Source organism: Vulpes vulpes, chromosome 7 (assembly GCF_048418805.1).
Source record: "Vulpes vulpes isolate BD-2025 chromosome 7, VulVul3, whole genome shotgun sequence".
Classification (NCBI taxonomy): Eukaryota; Metazoa; Chordata; class Mammalia; order Carnivora; family Canidae; genus Vulpes; species Vulpes vulpes.
Genome location: NC_132786.1, coordinates 116,297,316 through 116,324,039, shown reverse-complemented (window position 1 = coordinate 116,324,039; position 26,724 = coordinate 116,297,316). Strand labels below are relative to the sequence as shown.

The 26,724-nt window shown below is 34.1% G+C and overlaps 1 protein-coding gene across 7 annotated transcripts in view; it reads left to right on the top strand.

The window, feature by feature from the left end:
* IMMP2L (inner mitochondrial membrane peptidase subunit 2) overlaps positions 1-26,724 on the top strand; it is an 848,028-nt gene that overhangs the window by 95,304 nt on the left and 726,000 nt on the right. The window contains exon 5 of one of the 7 annotated variants that reach the window (XM_072764769.1): positions 11,684-11,817. The exons of the other annotated variants lie outside the window; for them this stretch is intronic. Coding sequence (XP_072620870.1) covers positions 11,684-11,711 — 28 coding nt within the window. The 3' untranslated portion in view covers positions 11,712-11,817. Of the gene's footprint in view, positions 1-11,683; positions 11,818-26,724 lie in introns of those variants that run through there. 7 annotated transcript variants of the gene reach the window in all.

Below are 26,724 nucleotides of genomic sequence, written 5' to 3'. Positions count from 1 at the left end.
TTCTTTTTTCTCCAATGTGAGAATTTATTTGCATTTCAATGGAAAAGAATCATTTATATTATTACGTGTTTTACACCTTGCAGGTTGTAAAGTTGCTGAAAGACAATAAAAGACTTAAGCACTAAAAAATAAAAATAAAAAAAATAAAAAAAAGTAAGCACTGCGGCACCTGGATGGGCCAGTGGTTTAGCATCTGCCTTTGGCTCAGGTGGTGATCTCTAGGGTCCTGGGATCAAGTCCTATACCTGCCTCTCCCTCTGCCTAAGTCTCTGCCTCTCTGTCTCTTATGAATAAATAAATAAAATATTAAAAAAAAAGCCTTGACTTATAGAACCAGATAACCTAGAAGGGTATACTAGTCAGGATACCCACTAATAAATATTAATATAATATGTAGCATTTTCAATAAATATGTATTTATATCATATATTGATAGTATTATGACAAAAATGTCATATATATATTTTTAGACTATTTCACAGTCTTTCACATTGTTTCCTGACAAATCTTAGAGATTAGAAGGTTTCCCAGCAGGCCTTTTACTGAACTTGAACTTGTAAGGGAGGATTATATTCACACTATGCTAGAAAGATCTTTATGTTTTCTAATGGCCTTTTCCTTTACCACTCATTACTCTATATTTTAGCTGTATTTTAATGTGTTACTGATTTGGAATTTTTCATTTGTATCTTTGATTTGTAAGATCAAATTTAGCCCAGATTTCATTTTTGGGTGGAGAAAAAATTCTTTAAAAACCTTTTAAAATCAAGAATCTACTAATACTTTTTGATCACCTACCTTGTAATGGCCCAGTTAATTAAAATAATTGCATTTGTCTCAAGAATGAATTCTTAGTAAGAAGGCTGTGCAAATTAAAAAAGAATTCTAGCAACACTTTTTTAGCAATGTTCTTTTGAAATGTTATGAACAACAACAGATATTTGCAATGAACTTGTCTATATTTGAAAAAAGAGTCTTTGTGTTTAATGACTTTTATATTTTAGTGAGCTGAGAATGAAATGTTTTTCACTACTTTATGTGATTAATCTTAAATATGGAAAAATGGAAAATTAAATGTCTTTGGAGGGCAGAATCAAAATTATTATAACAAAATACATATTACTTCAAAATTGAGAGTAAATTAAAATTAATTTTCTTACTGTTTTTGACTCACTAATTTAGGAAACAAGTATTCTCATTTTCTGGTAGCTGTATGACTGACAAATTGTCACTCGAGAATTATTTGATTCAAATCAAAAGTGTTTCAATTTATTGTAAAACTGGCTCATGTTGGTTTGAGGATGTGTTGAATGTATGAAATGTATGAATGCATGAAGTTCTTGTTGAGCATCCAGATATACTTATTTAAGTATTATTCTATTTGTCACATTTTTATTATTATATATTATTGTGTTATTATATTAATACACATTTTTGAGACCTAATCTTTTACATGTAAAATTTTGGCATTTAATTTGGGCTGAACTTCCCAAACCATAGGGAGATACTCATTGATTCATTAATTTATTCAGCAGTTATTTATTGAATGCTTTCTATATACTAATTACTTATGAATGCATCTTATTTTAGGGAGCTTTTCCTTTTTACAATTAAAAGAACAGGAATAATTGAGTTTATGAAATAGTCATATTTCAGTTAGCTTGAGACATTGATTGTAGGTAGGAGGTAGCTAATCACCTAATACCTGCACTACTCAAAACCACCCTAGTGACAGCCGTCTCCCCCCACCACCCCAGTCTCTTTTCCTTATCCCTCACTGACTCAAGAGCAGGTAGTCAAGCCCTGGAGTTGTTCCATATTCACAATAAAGTGAGCTATTCATTTCATTCTTTTCTATAGGTAGCATTTACCTTTACATGTATCAGATTAAAGTAAAGCTACAGTTTACTGTGAATATTTTTATACTAATACATGTTACAGCATTTACTTATATATGTTTAATAGATTTGCAAATGTGTATGTGAATCTATTACCAATGACTTTTTTTTTGGTTTTAAACAACATCTGAAATCAAAGTGTTGGCAATGTTGGTTTCTTCACAGGCTTCTCTCCCTGCCTTGTAGATGACTGTCTTCTCTTTGTATCTTCACATGATCTCTCCTTTGGCTGTGCACATGACTCCTTCCAACTTTCCTCTTAAGAGGATACCAGTCATTTGAGATGAGGGCCCACCCCGATGACCTAATCTTAATTACCTCTTCTTCTGCTAATGGGCCTTTATGGAAGTTTTTGAGGGACATTGGTGTTGGTCAAGGGAAAGTCAGAGGAGTAGGTCTACTGTAAGGGTTGGGAGAAGGCATAATGGATAAGGTACATAGAAATGAATGGAGGTAGTAAATTTATAGGAGAGGTAGTCAGAGCAGGAGATTCTGAAGATACTGCCCAAGGGGGGAAAAGAAACAAGCTAAACTCTTACACGTTTGGTTTCTTGTGGCCATAAAATGAAGAACACAAGTATTTGTTAGGGTTTTAATGAAAGCTGAATTGTGCTGATATCACTTTCCATTCTTGTGGCAACAAACTCTTACCCATGACCATGACATTAGGGTGAGAAAAATCACATGCAAATTAAGTAATTAGAATTGGAGCAGCTGTTTAGTTGTGGCACTTCAGATGGGGAATTTGGTACAGGTAGAGCCCTAGGCAAAGTAAGAATTTGTTGGTTTAGTGTGTTTTTGAGTACCTACTATGTGTCAGGTACTGTTCTAGGTAGCTGGGATAGGTCAGTGAACAAAATGATATAGATGCCTGCCCATGTGGAGATTAGTTTTTTTCTAGTGACAAGAGATTATTTTATATATATATATATATATAAAATAAATGTCAAATTATATGGCATATTAAAATATAAGTTTAGAAAAGAATGATCTCAAGGGGATCCAGGAGCGTTGGAGGAGATGATGGCAGGACATAAATGGAATAATAAGTTGGCTTTGAGTTCAAGGATGGTAGCAACTTGATACTCAGATTTCCTTTTCTTTCCTAGAACTCCAGAGGATGGGGGTTGGGCCTGCCCGAGAGAGATTAGTGGCAGAGGAACAGGAAGTCAGTTGTTGGGTATTTTTCAACATGGTAATAAATTCACTAATGATAATAATAAAAGATAAGCCTCTGATGCTCATTTGTCCTTTCTTTTGAGCAAGAGAAAATAAAATCTTAAAGAAAAAGGGGCAGGAAATTGTCAGAATTTAAAAACTAGTAATCTATTGAAAATGAATCTCATTTAGGAAAGATTTTGATAGTATTTGAGTCACATGCTTTATAGGAATTTTATGACAGTTTTGTGTAACAGGTTTATTGAGGGAATTCTAAGTTTCGTTTGCTTTCAAAAGACCAGTATAAACGATGTTTCTTTAAGAAAACTGCCTATCTTCACGGCTTGTTAAAATAATTGTTTGCTTCTGGCTTTTAATTTCAACTGAGTCCAAGCTCATTCTACCTGCCACACAAGAGGCCCATAGGTCAAGCATGAGATTGAGCTCCTTTTATGTTAGAAAGAGTGGGGGACGGAGGGGGCTGAGTCAAAAGGTGACCAACATCTGTTGACATCAGAGAAGGTTGTGTAACTTCTTTTTCCGTGGTCAGTTGATCTTTGTGTGTAAGAATCTGGTCACGTCATTCCTGTAAATATCGAAGATAGCATAGTTATGTATGTATGCACTCCCTTATCTCCCATCCGAGGCAGAATTCTGATAAAAAGCAGTTTTTGCAAATCTTTGCTTGTAGCATGTCTAAGCAGAAGTTTCTAGCCATAGATCACAGCAGCAAGGGAAATAGAGGCATTATGGACTCAGACAGGTTAAGTTTCACCTGTAACAGCCTTACTGAATGTGATGCATATATACAGTCATGGAAGATTATACGAAATTGTTGCTGATAAGAACCTTACAGTAAGACTCAGAATTAAACTATAAACCTGCATCTTGATTAATATAGAAATGTTACTAGGAAAAGATAAGTCTAAACTATTCCACGTATCACTGAGTAATGTAGTATCTCCTAAAGGTATCTCTCTCCCTCAGCTCCACTGCCCATTAGTGCCCAGAATTGTTTTAAGTCTGTATGTAGAGACACCATTAGTTTTATATTCTCTGTGACCTATATATTTTCTCTTATCTTCTGCTTAAGCCTTCCTTTTAAGCAAGTCTTTATTGATTTTTTTCTTATGCTACTAGTAATATGTCCAGAGAAAATGTAGGATTTCTTTATTGATAAAGTAGAATTTAGGCATTTTGTTTTGATTATATAGCATTTCAATCACTGATTATGCACTATTAATCATTTGTGGCCTTTATGTGATTGGTCTATTTCATAGGATTTCTTCTTTTAATACTAAATCAGTTTGCCTTGCTTTTTCTTTTCTTTCCTACTTTGCTTGTTCTTGCTCCTCCTTTTTCCTTTTTCTTCAGTTAATCTTATTTTCCAACCTTTACCCTTTCAGCAATGCACAAAAAGGATCCTCTAATTTGAGCTCTGAAATGTATCTGAAAATGCTCAGAATGTCTTGGAGAATGTGCTTGAATTCCCATTCTCTATTCATACTTTCAAGTTTCATTACTCTCAGTCTTCAGCTTTGTGCTTCTTTGTCATTCACCATGACCTTGTATGTATTTGCTCCTTTGAAGGCTAAAGCAGCTTATACTAATGTATGTATGCATGTATCTATTCTTTTTTTCTTTTTTTTCCATCCTTCTTCTAAGAAGGATGTGGGTGAATTTGTTAGGAAGGAGGAGAGAGGGTATGATTTGCTCACTTGGGGAGATACTCCTATCTTCAGCAGGGAGTGCCAGCAGTGGCAAAATACACGAGGAGTTGTACTTTTATTTTTGATGCAGGCTTTTCCATCTCAGAACGATACACTGTAGTATGCTTAGGGATCTGTGAGAGCACAATTGTTTTCCTATAAAGCAGGAGAGAAGAGGGTAGTTGGGAGAAGGGAAATGGAAAAGGAGGTCCTATGTGAGAGGAGCTTTATCACATAGATTGGTTTTAGCAAAGAGTTTATATGGAATTTGAGGTTCTGGGAATTGATTCCCTTGAAAATATTGTGTGTCTAACCACCTTTTAGAAAGGCCTTCACTTCATTATAGGAGTAGACATACTGCAGGTATAAGACCAAGTACATTGTACTATGTATGTAGTTTCTGTCCTTGATTATTACTCGTACTCTCTTGCTTGTGTTAGAAATAAATGTACATTATCATCAGGGTTAAGTGTGACTTGTTTTCTGAGGGTCAGAAGTGTATAGATATCATCTGTGGTGCTGGGTTTGATTTTAAGCACTTGACAGAGATGTTGCCGTGGAAATGATGATGAAGGAAAGAGAGAGAGATGGAGAAGAAAGAAAAAGGAAGTTAAAAATAATTTCCCAAAATTCAACACTATTCACTGATACTAGAAAAGTGCCATAGACTATTTTAATCACTTTACATATGATCTATCTTTATTTAGTCATATTTAGATCCTAAGAAGCAGGTTACTATTATTATTCTCACTTTACAGGTGAGGAAACTATGGTGCAGAGAGGTTACGTAACTTGCCTAAGCTTCTGAGTGGTGAAGCCAGAATTTGAACCAAGTAGTATTGCTTTAGAACCTCAACCACTATACTCCCTTCCTGCTGTGCATATGTATATATGTATCATATGACTACATATGTGGGTATGTGTACATGTACATATTTGCCTGTGCATTAGCTGAGCCAGAATATAAATATGGGGTACACAATAGATAAATGAATAAGGAGATTATTTTAAATTATGACAAAGGGTATTATAATTAATGGAGGAAAAACAAATTTGAGTTTGATAATGGGGAAATATAGAAAATAGTAACCTTATTTCTCCCAAGTGATAAAGAAACTTGAGTTTTTTATAAAAATTCTGTCTTTAACAAAATTAAGGCTGTATATTTAATGTTGTGTGTTATATTTAGAGAAGTCATTTAGAAGCCTAAACATTTTTTTTTACCTTTTGAAATTTGATGCTGTCAAGATGCACACCCAATATTTTTTTAAGGTCCAATTTTTGCACATATAATGTCATTTAAAAATTTCCTCCCTTTATAAAAGGGATGGAAAATCAAATTATTCCCCTTTTAATTCACCACTTCTTTCTTTTGTGGCTGTTTAGAAAGAAGTGACAATGCATTAAGTGTTAAATATTTACAATAACTCCTACATTTAAAAGTAAAAAAGGAAATGGGTAGCAGCTGCACATATTTGAATTAAATATTTTGAGATTTTGAATTTTTTGAGATTTTTTAATAATTTCAGCCTTTTCAATGTTAGAACATTTGAAAAACAGGGATTCTGAAGCCCCTCTTAGAGATTTTGAGGAGAGTTTGATCTGTAGCAGCCTGGACTGAGAAGGAATGTAAAACAGTACACGAATATGTCATCATACTCAGAAGTGTACAGAGGATGATTGATAAATATTGGAGCACTGTGTACCTTGCTGTACCAAGTCACTTCAAGTTTACTGTGTTTCTTGGGGCTTTGTTTTTAAATCAGAGACCATGATTGTGTCCTCTGCATCCTTGACCAGCCTACTCAAGTGTCCTCCTCTGCCGACAGGGCTAACACTCTGAATGTATTGAAGGAAGCATGGTACTTTGGTAGATTTGTAAAATAATTTATTCTATTTTATTTGAAAAATGGGTTATTTTATGGGGCATAAGTATAAATAATAGAGGGATTCTTGTCTAATTGATTGTGTGGTCTTGAGTGAATCATCCTTTCTCGCTTTTATTTTCTCATCTTTAAAATGAAGAGGATTGAAGGAAGTAATCTTTAAGCCTCCTTCTTAAAAAAAATCAATGCCATTATGTGTATGTATTTTTACTAACTGATTGTTTTGTTGGAGGTTCTGTAAAGGAGAAAGTGAAGTGAAAAATCCTCTGTATTTCCAAAGCAAATGTGAAATTGAGACATTTTAGATGATAGTGTGAGGCCTCTGTTCCACTTTGATACTGTTTCTGTCAACATAGAGACTTTTGTTCTTTTGTACTTGAATGGTAATTATAAGTAGGTCCAAGCCAGCTCCATTTAACTTTTCAATTCCCAGGACTTGCTTGGGCACAGCAGTTAACTATATGGGGGAATTGAATGTTAAAACACTTATCCTCCTATGATGTACAAAGGATCTACTGGCATACAATTTTAGAAAATTCTGTTAGTATTTATATTCAGCCTTGTAGTATTCTGAGCTTTATTAGCTGAATCGAGTCCTAGTTTATTCGTGCCAGACTTTTTTGTTGGTACTTGGCAATCATTTGAGGTAGCTACACATACATATTGCAGCGAACACCTGTGCCTGCTCATTAGCACTGGCCATTACTGAAGGTTAGAGATGTACTTTGTTGCCACCCTTAATCTGAAGGCTGGTTTCAGAGTTATTTTGTTCAATATCCTGGCATTGATGAAAGTTTATATTGGGAGCAGAGGGTCATTAAGAGGGTAAAATTCAGTATTGAGAAGGTCTAGAAAATCAGTCAACTGCAAATGATGAAGTTCTCAAATATATGTCCCTAAAGCTACTTCCAGTGATTGAAGCTTGTTTTGAGAAGGCAAAAGCCTGAAATAGTTTTGACTGTAAGTTCCTGTGGATAAAATGCACTACAGCTACCTTCAGACCAATTTCTAGTACTTGGTTGGTGGCTCCCCAAAAGGAATCCCTACTCTGCAGTAAACATCTATATATCTTTGGGCATTTTTATGATAAAAAACTCAGACCACATTACCTGCAGAGCTCTCATGCATTTTCATTCTGCCTTCCTTATTTTATAGTTAGATATGTATTTGTCTTTTTCTTACATCACATGCAGACACAGATGTTCCCTCCCTAGGTCAAGTCTGGGAGTGTGGTTTTGAGGAGGTGTGAGGACTCTTGAGGTAGAGAGGGTGCCTGAGATGGGGACCTTGGAGTTTTAAAACAAGAATTGGAAGAGACCACTGGGAAGCACCATTTCTGAAAAGCAGAGATGAAGATATTAGCTCTGGAATAAGTGGCTAGAATAGCTACATAAGGAGTCTTACTTCCAAAGGAAGCAGTTCCAGAAGAGGATTATATACTGAGATGCAGAACAGCATGGTTTGAGATTAGTCTGCCCTGGGTCTAGCCATAGAAGGGCCAATTCTAACTGCTGAGCCCCACCTTGATTTGACATTGTGTCCATGATTCTTCATTGTCAAATAATGTCTTCCTATGAGTGTGAAGCTCCTCTGGGGGGCAAGTAGTGTTTTCCTAGTTCTTATTGTCTTGATACCTACCATATAGAAGACAAAAATTTGTTTAATTCATATTTGCCAAGTGGGGAATAGGGGTTATAACTTCCATTTTATGTGGGTGTGTGGGGTCTGGATGTGGGCATGAGAAGGTTATTGAGTAGCTTATAGTCATACTGGTCAGCATTTGTCTTGTAGAAAGAAGAATGACCAATCCAATGATTCTTTTCACATTGACCTTTGTATGCTTTCTTTTGGCTATCAGCTTCATCTGGATTGTAAACAATAACCCAGAAGAGAAAGGTTTTATATTCCATTATCATTTCTTGCAGCCACACAGTTTTGTGTGAACAGGACAATCTCAAGTAAAAAAGAGATTGCTTATTTTGAATTGGATTTCCCAGGAAATAGTTCTTAGCCTTAACTTTGATTACAAGTAGAGCTTTCGTTTCCTGTAGGGTTGTCAGACATTATTATAAAAAGAACTATGTTTGGAAACAGTATGGGATACCTGAATATAATAATTTAAACTCTGAAGCCCCTATAATGAAACAGAAATGGCACTCTATTAGAAAGAGTAGTTCTATAATTTTTAATGTTTAGGATCTCTTTCTATGCTTAATATTCTATGGATTATATTATGGTATATATGTAATAGTATTCTTTGAAACCATTAGAAAGTTATTTTAAAAATAAGTAATATGTACCTAGTGCTAAACAACTGAGTAATTTTGGGTTGAAAAGTACTTTAAAAATTTACTATGATCATAACTCATACTGATTGGCCTTTAATAAGTAACTCTGATGGACTGGTTTCTGCCTCAGGAATAGTTTGCTTTTATAAACTTCATAGAATAACAAGGAACAGATTCATACATGCTTATGTGAAATAATGGTAAAGAAAATGTAGGAATTGAAAAATTAGAGGAACAGCTTTTTCTGACATGCAGGTTGAGAGTGAGATTACCATCACCATAGAAGACCTGGTACTGTTAAGATCACTGGTATTTTATGACATGTATGGTAATTATTCATAGACATACTTGTCATATTCATTTGTATAGGTTGCACATTGCATAACTGTAGTGAGATACTATTCATGTATGAAGAACCTACATGTCTATATGTGATGACTCTTGGGCTTATTAATGAGATAGAAAACACTCCTTTACTATGGGAGCCTACTTGCTAGAGGGCCAGATAGATAATAAATAAATAAAAGACATATATATCAGTTTAAAATAAGTGCTATATAAGTAATTAAAACAGTGTGATGTGGTAGTAATTTGATGGCAAGATTAAATTAGGTGGTAATGGGCAGCCCCGATGGCCCAGCGGTTTGGTGCCGCCTTTAGCCCGGGGTATGATCCTGGAGACCCGGGATCCAGTCCCACGTCAGGCTCCCTGCAGTGAGCCTGCTTCTTCCTTTGCCTGTGTCTCTGCCTCTCTCTCTCTCTCTCTCTCTCTCTCTCTGTGTCTGTCATGAATAAATAAATAAATAGAATCTTAAAAAAAAATAAATTAGGTGGTCATGAAGAAATACTAAAATGAAAAGAAATGGTAATTTGAAAGTAAAATCTTTGCTAAGTGACACCATTAAATTTATTCTGTATTCATATCTTTTGAGAGTGTCGTTTTTATACTTTTGTTACTGAGGGTACTAAGTCTGACACAGTTCTTTGCTCTCTGGATTTTTTTCAAACTGTTATAGCAATGAGTTTTTTTTTTTTTTTAAAGATCTATTTTGCCTGATTTTCATAAAAAAACAAGTAAGTGTAGTTTTGTATAATGATCTAATATTAAATTTTATGAGTTTAACTCAGTGGCAGGATTCCACATAATAAAACAGTTTTTAAAAAATTGAGTGACTTTATTTGGATTTTTACATAATGAGAAAAATTCTTTAAGTATTCAGTGATTATATATAACTAAGTATGAGGAGAAAAGATTTGGAAGATAACTCAGACCTATCATAGTTAAAGATGTTTATTTAATTTAGCTTTTCTAGTTTCTTTAAGAAATACCATGAGGAATGATTTTGCTTTTGTGTTATTACAACATTTGGTTAAAACTGTTCCCTTTTTGGGGGATAATGTAGTTCCTTTCAGCCTATTTGTGTGTGTGTGTGTGTGTGTGTGTGTATTAAAAAAAACATTTCCACATCATAATGTGGGTTTTATGTCCATCATTTTTAATGGCTTCAAAATGGAAGATCAAGTTGGTATGCTACAATTTCTATAATCATTCTATTTTAATAATTTTTAGTTAATTCTGGAATTTTACTGTTACCAATAATTTTGTATTAAATATTTCGTGGCTTACAGCTTTTTTCCTTAATATTGGAATATTAAGTTAGATTGTCCACATGTGAATTTCTAAGTACTAATTTCTTTGTTGCCCAAAAAGCATAAACATTTTAAAAAAGAAATTAGGGAAGGGGCACCTGGGTGGCTCAGTTGGTTGATTGTACCACTCTGGGTCATGATCTCAGGGTTGTGAGATGGAGCCCAATGTTAGGCTCCCTGCTGGGCGTGGAATCTGTTTAAGATTCTCTCCTTTCCTCTCCCTCCTCTACAAAAACAAAAACAAAAACAAAAAAACAAAAACAAAACAAAACAAAACAAAAAAAAACCTAACAGAAAAAGGAATTTAGAGAGGTTTTGGTTTTATGGTAATTCAAATTATGATTAGGCATTATATGAAAGTTTTAACTGGGAAAAAACAAGCAAAGAGAAATTGGAAGAGAAACTATAATTCTATGGCTTTTCTATAAAATTTAAAACTAGAGGTTTAGATAGAGTTTTGGTAAAATCTGATGCAGGCAACTCTTAGTAAGTTGGATAATCAAAGCTTGGAATTACTTATATTTATCAAAAAACAATTTTAAGATTTAACTGATCTAATTTATCTTCTCATATCTTAATTTCTGTCTCTGGAATCCTCTGAAAACTTTGGTCTAACAATATAAAAGATAAATGCAAATGGTTCTTTAGCTAATCTTCAACTCTGGCAAATTGTTTCTTTCTCTTGTCTTCAATTTTTACCACATTTTTATGGATCTTCCACCCTCTTATATGTTCTGCTACATTTTATGGACTTACCCACACACAGATAATACTTAAGAAATTAAAGAAATGAAGAATAAATAGACTGAAAAGAACATTTGTAATTTTGTATCCTGCACATTAGTTTTTGTCAGCCTATTATGGGTAGATGTCAGGGTGCCATGAGCTCTTCTGACAAAGGTTTGTAGATGAATAAAATTTATAATAAATACTTTATTATGTATGAGAAGACTGAGACCCACTGAGCAAAATGACTTGTTCATGAGTGCACAATTTTCTGTTCCATTGGCCAGTAAAATCTTTAGAAAGTCCAAAATGCATGAGTGATGAATATTATCTGACTAAGGATTGCATTTCTTTTCTGGTTTATCTAGGTTTTGTTTTCTAACAGAAGCTCTATAAATCCTGGCTGTATCCCATGGAAGTGCTGCATGTATAATGACCACTACTGAGATGGAGTCCCATTTGTTCTCAAGATAAAAAAGGACATAGCATATTTAAATTTAATAGTGTCTATTGTCTATTTATTTCCTGTAGTAAGACAAAATGGTAAAAATAATCACGCGCATACAAGTTCTTACTTTATACACCTAACATTCAGGAAAATACTTGGCTACCCTACTTAGATCTCTTAAAGCTTATTTTTGTAAATGAATAGTTTAAAACATTATCCCATTACTTTTCTAAGTGATTAATTTTACTCGTTTTACTCAAGTAAGGATTTTGACTTGAGCTTAGAATATCTAGTAAATTAAGGAATAGCTGATAAGAAATTTGTCTTTATTTTTCCCATAGACTAGCATCAAGAGATACTCTGAGAGCTATAGGTCTGTTAAAAACTCAGATAAAGCGCAGCTGGGGTGGCTTCCGTTTAGCGCTGCCTTTGGCCCAGGGCCTGATCCTGGAGACCCCAGGATCGAGTTCCGCGTTGAGCTCCTTGCATGGAGCCTACTTCTCCCTCTGCCTGTGTCTCTGCCTCTCTCTCTCTCTCTCTCTCTCTCTGTGTGTGTGTGTGTCTCTCATTAATAAATAAATAAAATCTTAAAAAAAAATAAACTCAGATGAAAAAGTAATATATTAGACTAGGCTAAAAGGCATACTTGATGATATCCTTAGCTTTCCCTAAGACTTTATAAGTTTACTTTCTTTTTAAAATATTTTTTTTATACCAGGAAAGAGAGGAAGAATAGTATTTTAGTTGAGTTATTTTTAGAAAAAATGGCAGTAGTTTTCAGGCATAAGTCATTTAGCATACTTAGGATGCACGTTGCAGAAACTGTGAAAATATCAAATACATTTTCCCTAATGTTAATAATTTCCAAAATCTTTATGTATTCTCCAATTTTTAAAAAACTTAGTATTCTAATCAGGATCTCAAGCAGGACTTTGTTATTTATGAGATAAAGCCAGAGAGACACAAACTAGAGTGGCTCAAGGCTATAATGTCGTCCCCCCCCCCCCCCCCGCCCATATTTGCTTTGTATACATGTGGCAGCAGTAACTGAAAGCAAACTACATCATGATCATGCTTGCCCAGGAGCTCACATTCATCCATGTGATGTTAACACTAAGACCCTATGTCTTCTGATTTGAATCTGGTCTAACATACTTTCCACAGTGCTGTGTTAACCCTCCTGCAGTGAATTTGCTTCTTGGGTCTGAATTTCTCTAAATGTGAGCTGATATGTCCAATAAAGTAACTTGTAAAATTATTTGCCACCATGATAGATGTTTATGAAAATCTCAAAAGGGATCTCTGGTAAGATACCATTTTTTCTGAAGTTCTGCTACTCTTGAAGGACAAAATTTAGCTTTTGGAATCTTAAGAAACACAGTGTTTCATCTGGTTTGGAGTTCAATTCTGTGTATCTTTAAATCCTTTACTTAATTCACCCAGGCAATTATGAAAGGGTGATGTTTAATAAATATGAAATCAGGGAAGATATTGTGAATTAATTATTTTTTTTAGCTGACTTTCAGCACTTTTGTTACGTACTGGGTGGATATTATCCCGCTGCTCTGAATTCAGGAACCATGCCTAGCACCATCTGGGAGTGCCAGAGCTTCCCTATATGTATGGAAAGTGCTTGTTCAAGCTGCTTTGCCAGATTCTTTTTATTCAGGCCTTGCTTATTTGGATGGTAGGTGACTCTGGCAAAGTACACTTTTATTTTTATTTTTTAAAAGATTTTATTTATTTATTCATGAGAGTCGCAGAGAGAAAGGCAGAGACACAAGCAGAGGGAGAAGCAGGCTCCCTCTCAGGTGCCTGATGTGGGACTCGATCCTAGGACCCCAGGATCACGACCTGAGCCAAAGGCAGACACTCAACCACTGAGTCACCCATGTGTCCCCAAAGTACACTTTTAAAAAAGAGTAGGGTAATTGTTTCTGAAGATCAAAAGAAGGGGTCCTTTTGTTAATGGACTTTATTTCTATTCTATGCATCTGTATGTTATCTTAAGGCACATTGTGGGAACTCAGTGCTAAGAATTTTCCTTGCACAAAGTACTGAATGCTGATAAAACTGAGAACTTTTGTGTCCTAACTTCAGTCTTATTAAAGTAAATTTTGAGAACAGTCAGTGCCCGCTTAGGCTTTTAATTTTAATTTTGTTAAAAAATAGTCTTAAACAGTGTAATTTTCAACCTCTTTAACAGCTAAGAGTTAACTGAGTACCCTGAGTTTGAGAAAACCCTTAGGTTTTCTTGCAATTATTAGCATGGCTCCCCAGCTTTGAGAAGATTTCCTAGCATTGCCCTATCATTTAGTGAATCATGTAAAACACTTTACAGTAGTGGGCCTTAACTTTCCTTTAGGTCATCAGACCTTTAAGAACTCTTAATTCCAGTAAATGCATCAGTGAATGTCTATACACGCACCGACTCACACTCTTTCTTTCACATACACATTCATGTGTCTGCCCCTATCAATGTGCATCTCCCTCCTTGGGACTCCATGGGGACTCATAAACTCTCTCCTGACCTTGAGAACCCCTGTATTAAGGACTTCTACAGGTTATAGTGAAAAGAGAAAAGAAAGATTGTGGGTTTTTTTGTTTTGTTTTGTTTTTTGTTTTCGCTTTCATAGAAAGCACCTTATTTATCCATTCACCTGCCTTTCTGAGCATCTGTTGATTCACACCCACCTGTGTATCTACCCACCCACCTGTGTATCCACCCATAATCTATCTGTCCCCTGTCCATCTATCCATCTTTTATCATATGCTTTCTATTTGTGAAAACTTAATGCATTTTAGTTTTCTACTTATTTTTTTCTTTCCTTTAAAATCAGTATTGCTTTTTAAATACTTGCAGAAAATGAAAGAATAAGTCGTGGCAACTGCGACACTATACAAGTAGGAAATATATAAATAGTTATGTTGTCTTATACTTTTAAGCTTGACAGATTTGGGAAGGTGTATAGCTAGTCATTTTAGCTGTGGCTTAGTATATCCTAGACTTTTTTTTTTTTTTTTGTATTTTGGGAAGTCTTCCTTTGAACTTTTTGTACTACTCTAGTTTTAAAATAAAGCATATTGTCAGTAAAGACAGAATAGGATTTCTTGGGTAAAAAAATTGTTAGGCACCTGGCCATTTATTTATTTATTTTTATTATTATTATTTTTTAAATATTTTTTTTATTGGCGTTCAATTTGCCAACATATATCACCCAGTGCTCATCCCATCAAGTGCCCCCTCAATGCCAGTCACCCAGTCACCCCAACCTCCCGCCCACCTCCCTTTCCACTACCCTTTGTTCGTTTACCAGAGTTAGGAGTCTCTCATGTTCTCTTACCCTTACTAATATTTCCCACTCATTTTCTCTCCTTTTCCCTATCAAAGTACTTTTAAAAAAGTTTTAAATGGAATCAGATTTTATTCCTTTTACTAAAAAAGTTTCGCTTTTCTTTTTGAAATAGCAGGTTTATTTATTTCTCATAGGAATCATTTTGTAAAGGCTTTTTAGGATTGTATGGATTCACCAAGTATTTTTAGACATTCAAATTTTTATGTACTCTGTAAGCAATTATTGTTGAAATCTCCATTTCTTCTAACCTTTTTAGTATTCATTTTTTTGCTACCTTGTGTCCTCATTTAGTTTAAGAAACCATCTGTTTATTTATATTCATTCATTCATTCATTCATTCATTCATTCATTTGACAAGGGAAGCAGGGCGACTTATTTGCTAAATAAGACCCTAATGGCCCTCTCATTTTCTTTAAGATTGAAATACAGGACTAGGGGACAGTAAAGAAAATCACTCTGTTAGAATATTGCAAATAAGAGCAACATGAAGCTTCAAATGCATACAACCTGCTGGCAGGAGTCAGCCGAGGAGGGCAACTTGAGCACAGCTGCTCACAGCCCACTCATATCAGTAGCATATCATAAAGATGACAAAGTGAAAATCAGGACTAATAGCTTTCAGGTTTTTAATGAGTATAATTAGCATTCCAGCAAAACAAGATTCATACCTATATCTTAAATTCAACCTGTTTTAAGAGAAGAAAATGTCCATGTTATAGACTTGCCTAATAAGATTGAGTGTTAGCCTCTATTTGCTCTTATGGCATTATTAAAGATTTAACTGTTTTTAAATCTTTATGACATGTTGGGCTGGATTTATAATTTAACAGTAAATCTCTAGACTATTTTAGTTTTCACTTAGTGGAAAAATAACATGGAGATTAATAAATTGATCGATAGTAAAGATCATTTTGCAGGGTTGTTCTCAAATTTACAGACTGTTCTGACACTCTGCACACAAATGTCCCTCTCTGTTGAAGATTGAGTTAGGCTGGTTAATTGGATCTCAAAGTATAACCTCAAATCCTCACTTTTTTCTAGCTCAAAGTGATAATGTACTTTATTATTAAATAATAATAGCCATTATAGGTACTAACAAATGAAATCAGGCTATTTAATTTTTTTTCATCCTAGAAATATCTTTTCCATAGGGTCTCTGAATATTCTTTATAAAATGCAGTTTTCAGCCCTAAAGAACTCCCCTAATATTACCTTTCCTAACTGACTTTTTCAAAGCCCCTCAGAACAAAACATCTCATTCAGCCTAGGGATCATTTGAAGGTACCTATAGAAAATGGTTTGAAACAAATTACAAAGCATCTTGAGTCTGAACCTCTAGCCCAACTCAGTCACTGGGAATTTTTTTAGAGGATTATTTGAGGTCAAGGTCCAGTGATATTTCTATTCTCAGCCACTAACGGATAAATGATAAAAGAATTCTAAGGTCTTTGCTAGTGAACTCTGTAAAGAGTGCCAGTCTTGGGTGAGCAGTGAAGTAAGGAGTTTGGATCTGAAAGGGAGCAAATGAAAAGCTATCATGACATTGAAGTGGTCAGTAATGCAATGAGACTAAGAGTTAGGACTTTTGTAACTAAACTGAAAAGATAAGATGAATTCTGGCTCACTTTAGCTTGTGGCCCAGATCAAAAAGCACATCTGTGCAATTGCATGAGTATGAATGTGGATAACTATGTTTTAATATGAGTTACTACTATTTATTGAACAGTAGCACTAACTCCTTTTCATTTAAAAAAATCTCAATTTTCACTTTAAGCATGTGAGCTCTATAGCACTACACACATTTTGTGGATAAAACCCATTGAAGTAAACCCACAGATATTAGAATTTTGTTGTTCAGAGAGACAAAGTAGTCATTAAAGGAAATGTTTAGAGAGACAAAGTAGTCATTAAAGGACCATCTACATATATTAAAAGGATATAAAATATTAAAAATATCTAAATAGATTATCTACAATTTAGGCAGTACTTTGACATTTGTCCTTTGTGCATTTTATATTGAGCTGAGTTGCTGTGTTAGAAATTTGCATTTTTATTTGCTGCTTGATCTGGGAAACTTTTTAATCTCTTAGTATTCATTCACTCCTGGAATTTCAAGACATTAGAGCAGAACTTCCCAAAGTGAGTTCCAGCTAAAAAGCTTTTTATAAAAAAACAAACAACCCAACCCTAATTAGTAGTAAAATCAAATATGAACATACCTTTAAATATTTAAGTGAAATATATGCAGCTTGAAGTCAGTGGTAAAAAAGATACACCTAGATTTATATTGGTGACTGAAAAAGACTGCAGAATCTTCCAAAAGTAGTCTGTAAGATAGTAGGAGGAGGCATCTAATATATGTAAATTGATTTTAGATATTTAGATAAGTTTAAGATGCAACTACCATAAACTTAAATTTAGATGTGAAATAAAGTTTCTGTATTATATGCTTACTTATTCAATTAATCAATTAATTAATTATTATTAATTAATTAATTAATTCCCCCTCCCTGTATTCCATCTGGAAAAATCATACTCATGATTTTTCTGTATTATATGCTTACTTATTCAATTAATTATTAATTATTAATTAATTATTCAATTAATTAATTAATTCCCCCCTCCCTGTATTCCATCTGGAAAAATCATACTCATTCTTTACAGTCCAGAAAATGCCCTGCCAGTCATATTCCTCTATCACTTGATACGTATCACATCGTATTACAATTAAGTTGGCTTTCTTCCTTTAGCATTACAGACATCTGGTACATAGAAGGTGATTGACAGATATTTGTAGAATGAATGAAGGAATGGATGAGTAAGTTATATATTTAATTAATTTAAGTAATTAAAGATTATATTTTATTTGAGAGACAGAGTGAGCACCAGCGGGAGAGGGGCAGAGGGAGAGGGAGAAGCAGACTCCCCGCTGAGCAGGGAGCCCAATGCTGATGCGGGTTCAATCCCAGAACCGTGAGATTATGACCTGAGCCCAAGGTGGATGTCTAACCAACTGAGCCACCTGGGCACCCCAATTTAACAATATTTTTATCCAGTGCTATTTGGATCAACTTTAATAAATATCGAAATTATCAAGCAAGGGGGTAACTAAGGTCATGGTCAAAATTTTTGGGAACATTTACTGATGCCTTTTTCTTTACTGGGTGAATATTAAATTGAAAAGGATTATGAAGAAATTACAAACGTTAAGACATTTTATTATGGAAATTTTCAAACGAAGAATTCTACAGTGAACACCAGAATACTTACCTCTCATATTTTAGCAGACATTTTCTGATTATATATCTATCCACTATTCATCCCTCTATTCATGTGTCAATCCGTCTTATTTATTTTGCATTTCAAAGTAAATTTCAGGCACTTATCCCTAAATACTTCAGCATGCATATCATTAACTAGAGTTCAGTCATACTTTTTTTTTCTTTTTCCTCTTGAGGTAAAATTTAAATACAACAAAGATGTATAAGTCTTAAGGAAACATTTGCTGAGTTTCGACATATGTGTAGACCTGAAGGAAACATTTGCTGAGTTTCGACATATGTGTAGACCTGTGTAACCCAAACCTTTATCAAGATACAGAATATTACCATCAACCCAGAATGTTCCCTCATGTCCATTACTAGTCAAACTCTGCCCTCACACCCTACAGGCAACCATTTTTCTGTTCATTGCCTGCATACCCTGTACCAGTTAGTTTTGCCAAAAAAAATGACATCTTTAGGGAATCAAAATATGTAAATGTTTGCCTGAAAAGAACACGGAAAGGTGAAGAATTGCTTTGTGAATTGATCTTAAGAATGATAGCTGAAAAATCTGAGAGGGCAGTTGACAAAGGAAAGCTGAAATGATTCATGAAATGACTAATGACGTGGATTGAGGGGAATGCCAGAAGTACACACAGCTAGCATTCTGTTCAGCCTGTAATTGCTTATAATGGCACAGAGTGTATCAACCTGAAAGTCACTTGACAGAGGTTTTTTGCTTGGTGGTCAGCAAAAAGCGACACAATTCTCTGGCCAAAACAAGCTCATATTTTATAAAGGTTATAAAATTGAAATATTTGAAATGATTATTTCAAATGTTTTGCTTTTATGATATAATTGTTTACTATTTGGCTTCAAAATGATCTATCATAAAATGTTGATGAAAATGCAGAGCTTTAGTTATTGCACAGAGAAGAAACCTACTTGGGATATATAAAACTGCTCTGGATTAAGACTGTCTGTATTTAAAGTTTTAATGGTGTAGTTGTACATCATGTATGGTTGTAATGAATCCCAGATGTTGTTCAGGTACTTTGTATAGATCACTAATATATTTGAATTCAATAAAGAAAGAAGCCAGCAATAAAATGTACAAAATTGCACAGCTTAGTCTGGGCACCTGCCCTGACTGTCCATCAACGGCTTCCAGCCTCTCTTCTGTACAGCACAGCCAGACTCTGAGTGCCAGCTGATGGATTGTTAAAGTGCATAGAACCATTTGCCCACTTTCCCTTTCTTCTTCCCCCTCAATTTCCTCCTTTACCTCTCTCCTTCCTTTCTTGCTAATTAAACATATTTATTGTCTACCTCCTATATGACTCTATGTTAGAAGGTGGAGTTACTGTAGCATATCCCTTATTGTAAAATGGGTTCTTCAGATGCTACTCAGATTTATAAACATAAACTTCTAATAAACTAGAACTCATTTTTATTTTTTTTATTTGTTTTTTTTTTAGAACTCATTTTTAAAAATATCATGCATCCTAGAATTTATGAACGGGGTTTCTAGAAGATGGGACATGTTGGTATCTGTGATAGGATAGATTCTTGGAAGTTAATTGCATGCTCATACTGTTGACTTAATTCCTTTCTCTCCACAACTGACAACTGGACTTGCTTTCCTACTGATACTGCCCACTGTATCAACTGTTCATGCTCAGTGTGTGATAGGTATAGTTTGCTATCTTTTTTTTCTTGGAAAAATTTTCACTTGAGCCTTTGTCCAATAGATAGGACCTTATATAATTATAAAATTATATAAAAATATTATAAAATCATATAAAATATATCATTTTATTTGTTTTGAAATAAGTATTCTGAGAGAAGTTTGGAATTTCTTAGGTGATCTCTCAATTTGTGTAGTAGTAGAGAAAAATGTTCAGAGCCTGAAGCAAGAAACTGAATTAGTTTTCTCCATTTTATTAGCTATGACTTTTAATGATTCACTTAAGTACTTAGTTTTCATTATTTAAAACAAAGTACTTTTCAATTCAGGCTAAATCCCAGAAAAGAAAAAAAAAACATAAAAATATAAGTATATTTACTTTAGAACAATTAAATATTTTTAGTGATAAAATGTACATAACATAAAACATATCACTTCAGCCATTTATTTCTACGTGTACAGTTCTGTAGCATTTGAATATATTCTCATTGGGCAACCATCACCATTCATCTCCCTAAACTGAAAGTATGTATCTATTAAGGAGTAACTCAGTATTATTCCAAACCTTATTCCAAACCTTAACCCCCCCTCCCCGGCCCCAAACTCCTGGAAACCACCATTCCACCTTCTGTCTCTGAATAAAACCATTTTTCTTGAGTAAGGGTGACAGGTTGTCTCTTTACTTCTAATCTTATTTCAGTTCTTTCTTTTTTATCAAGCAGGGTTAATCAGAGAAAAGGAATATACTAGAATACATGTTTTCCAAGTGTAATTTCAGTTAATTTTTTCACATAGCCTCTAATTTTTTTTTAGTTGATTGAAATCTTTTTGTCTTAACTGTCAATGTATTTTTTACATATTAGAATAACATCCTACAGCTATAGGAGGAGACAGCAACAAAAACACTTCTGAATAAGTGTGCCTAGGCAATTAAATAAATGCAATCCATTTAAAGCTTTAGCCATTTATGTGAAATTAAGCATTTCATTTGATTTCCACCTATGGTTATGGCTTTCAGAAATTTGATTTACAATTTATTTGATGTAATTTCAGGTTGAGAATATCTTTGCAATACAATAATGAGAAATTAGGTTATCTGAAGTATGGCTTAATGAAGTATAAAGGGTATGAAATAAAAAATAAAATGTAACTTAGGGAATATTTGCATGAATGGCATTACCTATTGGGCATTTTTATACTATTGTAAGTATATTTTCATAATACATAAAGTTGGTTTAAAATGTTGATAGAACGTTTTCTAAATATAATTAAAAGACTAAACTTTTTGTCTTGCTTAATGAATTGTTATTGTTAGATTAGCATTTAGTTTCTATATTGTTTACTTAAAAAAAAAAAAGCCTTGGTCATTTGAATAACTATAACTGTAATTGTATTAAGAACTTAACTGCCATTAGCAGCAGTATAGTACAAAGCTCAAAGGCACCCAGTGTAACTCAATTACCAGGACTGACATTTGTATCTGTGCTAGTGAGGTGTGAACTTTTTTTGTACTGAAGGTTGAAGAGATATCAGATAAGCTTCAGTGAGAGTAGAAGGCATATATTTCAAATTAACCACTTCAAATTCTGGGATTTAATGATAGTGATGTGACTGGGTTATTAAATGTTGTAACAAATATAGAATGAAGAAACAAAAATGAGGATATTGCTAATTAGTAAGTATATATTTTAATCAAGACATAATTTCCTAGCACCAGGAGCAGATCAAGGTTTTGTTAGGGACCGAAACAGATCTTTGGGGGGGATTCCCTTTTAAGAAAGAAGTACAAAATTACAAATACAAGTTTATGTACAAAAGTCAACATATTTTTAGAATGAAAAAAGAACAGATTGCAGATTGCAAAAGAGGCCAATGACATAATCACCACAATATTTAGAAAATGACATTTTAAAACTGTTGATTGTAGTTTTAAATTATTTTTTCTACAAGTATAGGATGTTTAGTGTTTGCTTCTATCACAATGCTTTTATAATACGATTTTCTATAAAGAAACTCCAAAGATAAATCTTTGCTCTAACTTGGCTAATAATTTTTTAAAAACATTTAATTTATTTTTTCATGAGAGACACACAGAGAGAGAGGCAGAGACATAAGCAGAAGGAGAAGCAGGCTCCCTCTGGGAAACCTGATGCAGAACTTGATCCCAGGACCCTGGGATCATGACCTGAACTGAAGGCAGACACTCAACCACTGAGCTACCCAGGTACCCCTAAAATTTTGTTTTTATTGATAGTTGAAGTATAAGAACATGCAGTTTCACTTACAGACACACCCAGTATTTGTAGAAGTGTTACAAATTTGTGCTGTACAATTTCAGAGAAGTTCCATTTTATGAGTCCTATCAATAAGAAAAAAAAATATGGTGTATTTATAATTAAATATATTATCAACTATATTCATAATAAGAGAAATTTGGCCAGGTATTGATTAAAAATGGAAATTATTTGCTTATACTGTTTCATATCTCATGATTGGAAAAATTTCCCAACGATTTGTTTCTAGCTGCGTACATTTCAGACTGTTTCTCCTCTACTTATATATCCTGTGATTCTGGTTGCCATGAGACATGTTCATGTCGCCTCTGATATCCGATTTTGCATCTTCATTTCATGACTCTAGGAGAGGTGAAGTAGTAGGAAAAAGGTATATTCCCAGAAGCCATCCTGCAATATGACAGTAATTTATTACATGAGAAAATGACTGAGACCCACATGCATATGTTCCACTAAACCGAAACTGAATATATCTCTAACTCACCTTTCCTTTTGCTGGAATCCCAGTCTACCCACTCATGCCATTCAATGTGCATTCAAGTGCAAGGGTGGTGAAGTGTAATTTGGAGGGGCAAGAGAAAGAATTTTTTTATGACTAAAGCATCTTAAAATTTTTCATCGTGTATGAAAATGCATCATCATGAGAACACATTGCTAAGGCTCCTCCCAGGTCCCTGAAAGAGTCTATTTAAGCAAGGAGCCCTGAAGCTTAAGCTTCATGGGCAATTGTATGGTTAACAAGTCAAAAAGTACTATTTTCTGTATTGATAGAAATCTGTTCAATATGGTAGCTGCTAGACCTTCTTCTGTGGCTGTTGAAGACTTGAAAAATAATTTGTGCAATTGAAGAAATGAGTCTTTAATATGCAATTCTAATTACTTTAAATTTAGATAGATATATGTGGTTAATGGCTACTCTATTGGACAGTGAAGGTCTAGTGCCTTCTTCATTACTATTTGCATATAATATTAGTACTCATTTAATTTTATTAAAGATAGTACATATTCTATTTTGCTTAACTTATGATGTCATTTAGGTTTGAACTCTGAATTGTCACCTACATTCTGTATTACATATGATACATTTATTGCCTACTGAGTAAAGTAGGCAACTCTCGTAATTATGGACAAGATTTTAGCTTGTAAATCTATTTAAATTATTGAAAAAATACCTTTAAAGTGTTTCTTCTGATTGGAATCTTTTGATTGTCTTTCTAGAAAATAATCTTGAACCAAACATACTGAAAAATCTTCAATTATGGGTTAAAACGTGTGTTTTCAAAGCAGTGGTTAAAATCTTTTGTATGAATGTTTTTCTCTTTGGAAATTTAATAAAGTGTTTCCAAAAACAACAGGAAAGTGTATTATTTGGTTGACGTACTTAATATTTTATTTGACTGCTTAGTTTGCTAATCCAAGTAGTTCAAACCAGATTCCAAAATTTGGGTTAAATCTTATCTTTCTGCAACATGGCATTTGGCAATAATTTATGAATGTTTAATTGGTAGAGAAAAGAGAAAGCATGCATATTGTTCAATACAGTTATGTGAACCGCCATTGTCACTTAACATTTTATATAATTTTTGAAAAATGTTGCAAATATTTTATGTCTAGCACAGGATAGAACATTTTCATTATTGTTCATGCAGTGAACAGATGACCTTTCAAGCATCATGTATAAAGTTTTAATGTGCACTTAAATAGGATAGTTAATGATTTTCTGTTCATGTGCTAGTGATTTTTATTTGCACAGTTGAGTGTTGTACAGAGACCATCTATTCCCAATTTCTGTCACCTATATGTAATAATTCAGTGTTTAGAGTGACTAGATTAACTTTTTAAAATTGAGGTAAAATTCACATAATATAAAATTATTTTAAAGCATATCATTCATTGGCATTCACAATGCCGTGTCACCTTTTAGTTCCAAAAAGCTATTATTCCTAACGGAGTCTCCCATATCCAGAATGGATTTACTTATCTGAATATTTTACATAAATAATAAACCATGTGGCCTTTTGTTTCTGGTTCTTTCACTTAGTATAATATTTTCAGGGCTCACCCACCCTATAGCATGTGTTGATGCTTCATTTCTTCCTTTCCTTTTTTTTTTTTTTTTTTTTTTTGCTTCATTCCTTTAAAAAATTATTTTTTAATTTTGTAAAGATTTTATTTATTTATTCATCAGAGACAGAGAGAGAGAGAAAGAGAGAGAGATAGGCGCACAGACACAGGCAGAGGGAGAAGCAGGCTCCATGCAGGGAGCCTGACATGGACTCGATATAGGGTCTTTAGGACCATACCTTGGGCCAAAGGCAGCGCTAAACCGCTGAGCCACCTGGACAGCCCTGCTTCATTCCTTTTTAACACTGAAGAGTAATTCATTGTATAGATATACCACATTTTGTTTATTGCTTTATCCATTAGAATAACTTTTAAAATTCAGTTGAACTATGTTTTTCAGTAATTTTTCTTAACCAGTTCTAAGCCTTGGTTGACCATATGACCTTCCCCTTAAAGTATTTATTTAAGTGTTAATAATATAGTCTAATACAATTGTAAATTTAACGATGAATCATAAAATGATATGGCTGGAAGAAAAAGAAAATTTGGTTTCTCAGAGACTGATACCATTTTTTCCACTATAATTTGATAAGAAAAGAAGACAGAAATCAAATACTCTTTATCCACACGGAGAAGAAAAGTCATAAAAATACTTAGATCTCAAATTTTCAATATTCTTTTCAATATCAGTGAATATACATGTTTTTAAAAATGGTGAGTCTCACCAGAATTTTGAATTCTGTGGTATAAGATGTGTTACGTCATAGTATAAGGGCTTTTTTGGTGTGTAATGTCTTGTTTCACTAGGGTGGGCTTTATTTTTTTTTAGTTTAGAGATTGGCACATAGAAAAGAATTAATATTGACTCTGCTTTTGAAAATTATGTAAAATCTATATTCAGAAATTCAAGATTCATAATATGTCTTATTTGCAGATTTTTACACTTTTGATTTCTCTTTGTACTTCTTTTGGGGGTCTTTTGACGCCCCCCCCCCTTTATTTTTAAAGTTATGACTTGGCGACATTTTACAAAATACTAAGTAGCATTTAAAAAAGTTGCACCTGGGTGGCTTAGTGGTTGAGTGTCTGCCTTTGGCTCTGGTTGTGATCCCAGAGTCCTGGGATCCAGTTCTGTGTCAGGCTCCTTGCAGGGAGCCCGCTTCTTCCTTTGCCCATGTCTCTGCCTCTCTGGGTCTCTCATGAATAAATAAAATCTTAAAAAAATATAAATATATATATATATATTATATATATATATAAAGTTGCTTCCCAAAAGAATTGTTCTTGTATTTTATTCTTGATTGTACATTTTAAAAATAGGCCTTGGTTGTGTCATATAGGCTTGTTGTATTTTGGCTTTTCAAAATGTCATATGCCAGCTATATGCAAAATAAAGTAATTTGCATTTTTATAACAATGAAATTCAGTACTTATTTCAGAATAAACAAAAATACCAATGACTTCTTTGGCCTAATCTGTTGACTTTGGTAGTTTGTCAGCTGGAGGGTAACAGTGTTTGTTTTCTATGACTATGTAACAATTACCACAAACTTAGTGGCTGAAGAGAACATGAATTATCCCATAGTTTTTGCGGGTGAAGAATCTGGTCTGGGCATAGCTGGACTCTGTGAGCAGAATCTCACAGGGTAAAAACCAAGGTCATGGTGGGGCTGCAATCTCATGAAGTCCTATCCCATGTTTGTGTGGTATGATTATTGTCCCCATTTTGTTGTTTGCTGTTGTCTGTAGACTGCTTTCAATACTTAGAGGCCACCTTCTGAGGTGATCCTTGCTATGTGATTTGATTTATTTTCTTTCTTTCTTTCTTTCTTTCTTTCTTTCTTTCTTTCTTTCTTTCTTTCTTTCTTCTTCTTTCTTTCTTTCTTTTTTTTTTTTTTTAAAGATTTTATTTATGCATGAGAGACACAGAGAGAGAGGCAGAGACACAGGCAGAGAGAGAAGCAGCCTCCATGCAGGGAGCACGATGTGGAACTCGATCCAGGGACCCCAGGATCACACCCTGAGCCGAAGGCAGGTGCTAAACTGCTGAGCCACCCAGGGATCCCATATGATCCTTTTTCTTGAAGGCCAACCAGAGAATCTCTCCCAAGTTTTGAGGCTTTTCTCTTTTAAGTCCCAGGCTTTAAGTCCCTTTTAAGGGCTTACCTGATTAGCCCCGAACAATCTCCCTTTGATTAACTCAAAGTCCATTGCCTTGGGACCTTAATTACATTTGTAAAATCGCTTCACCTTTGTCATATAATGTAACCTGATACAGGGAGTGAACCTTATATTCA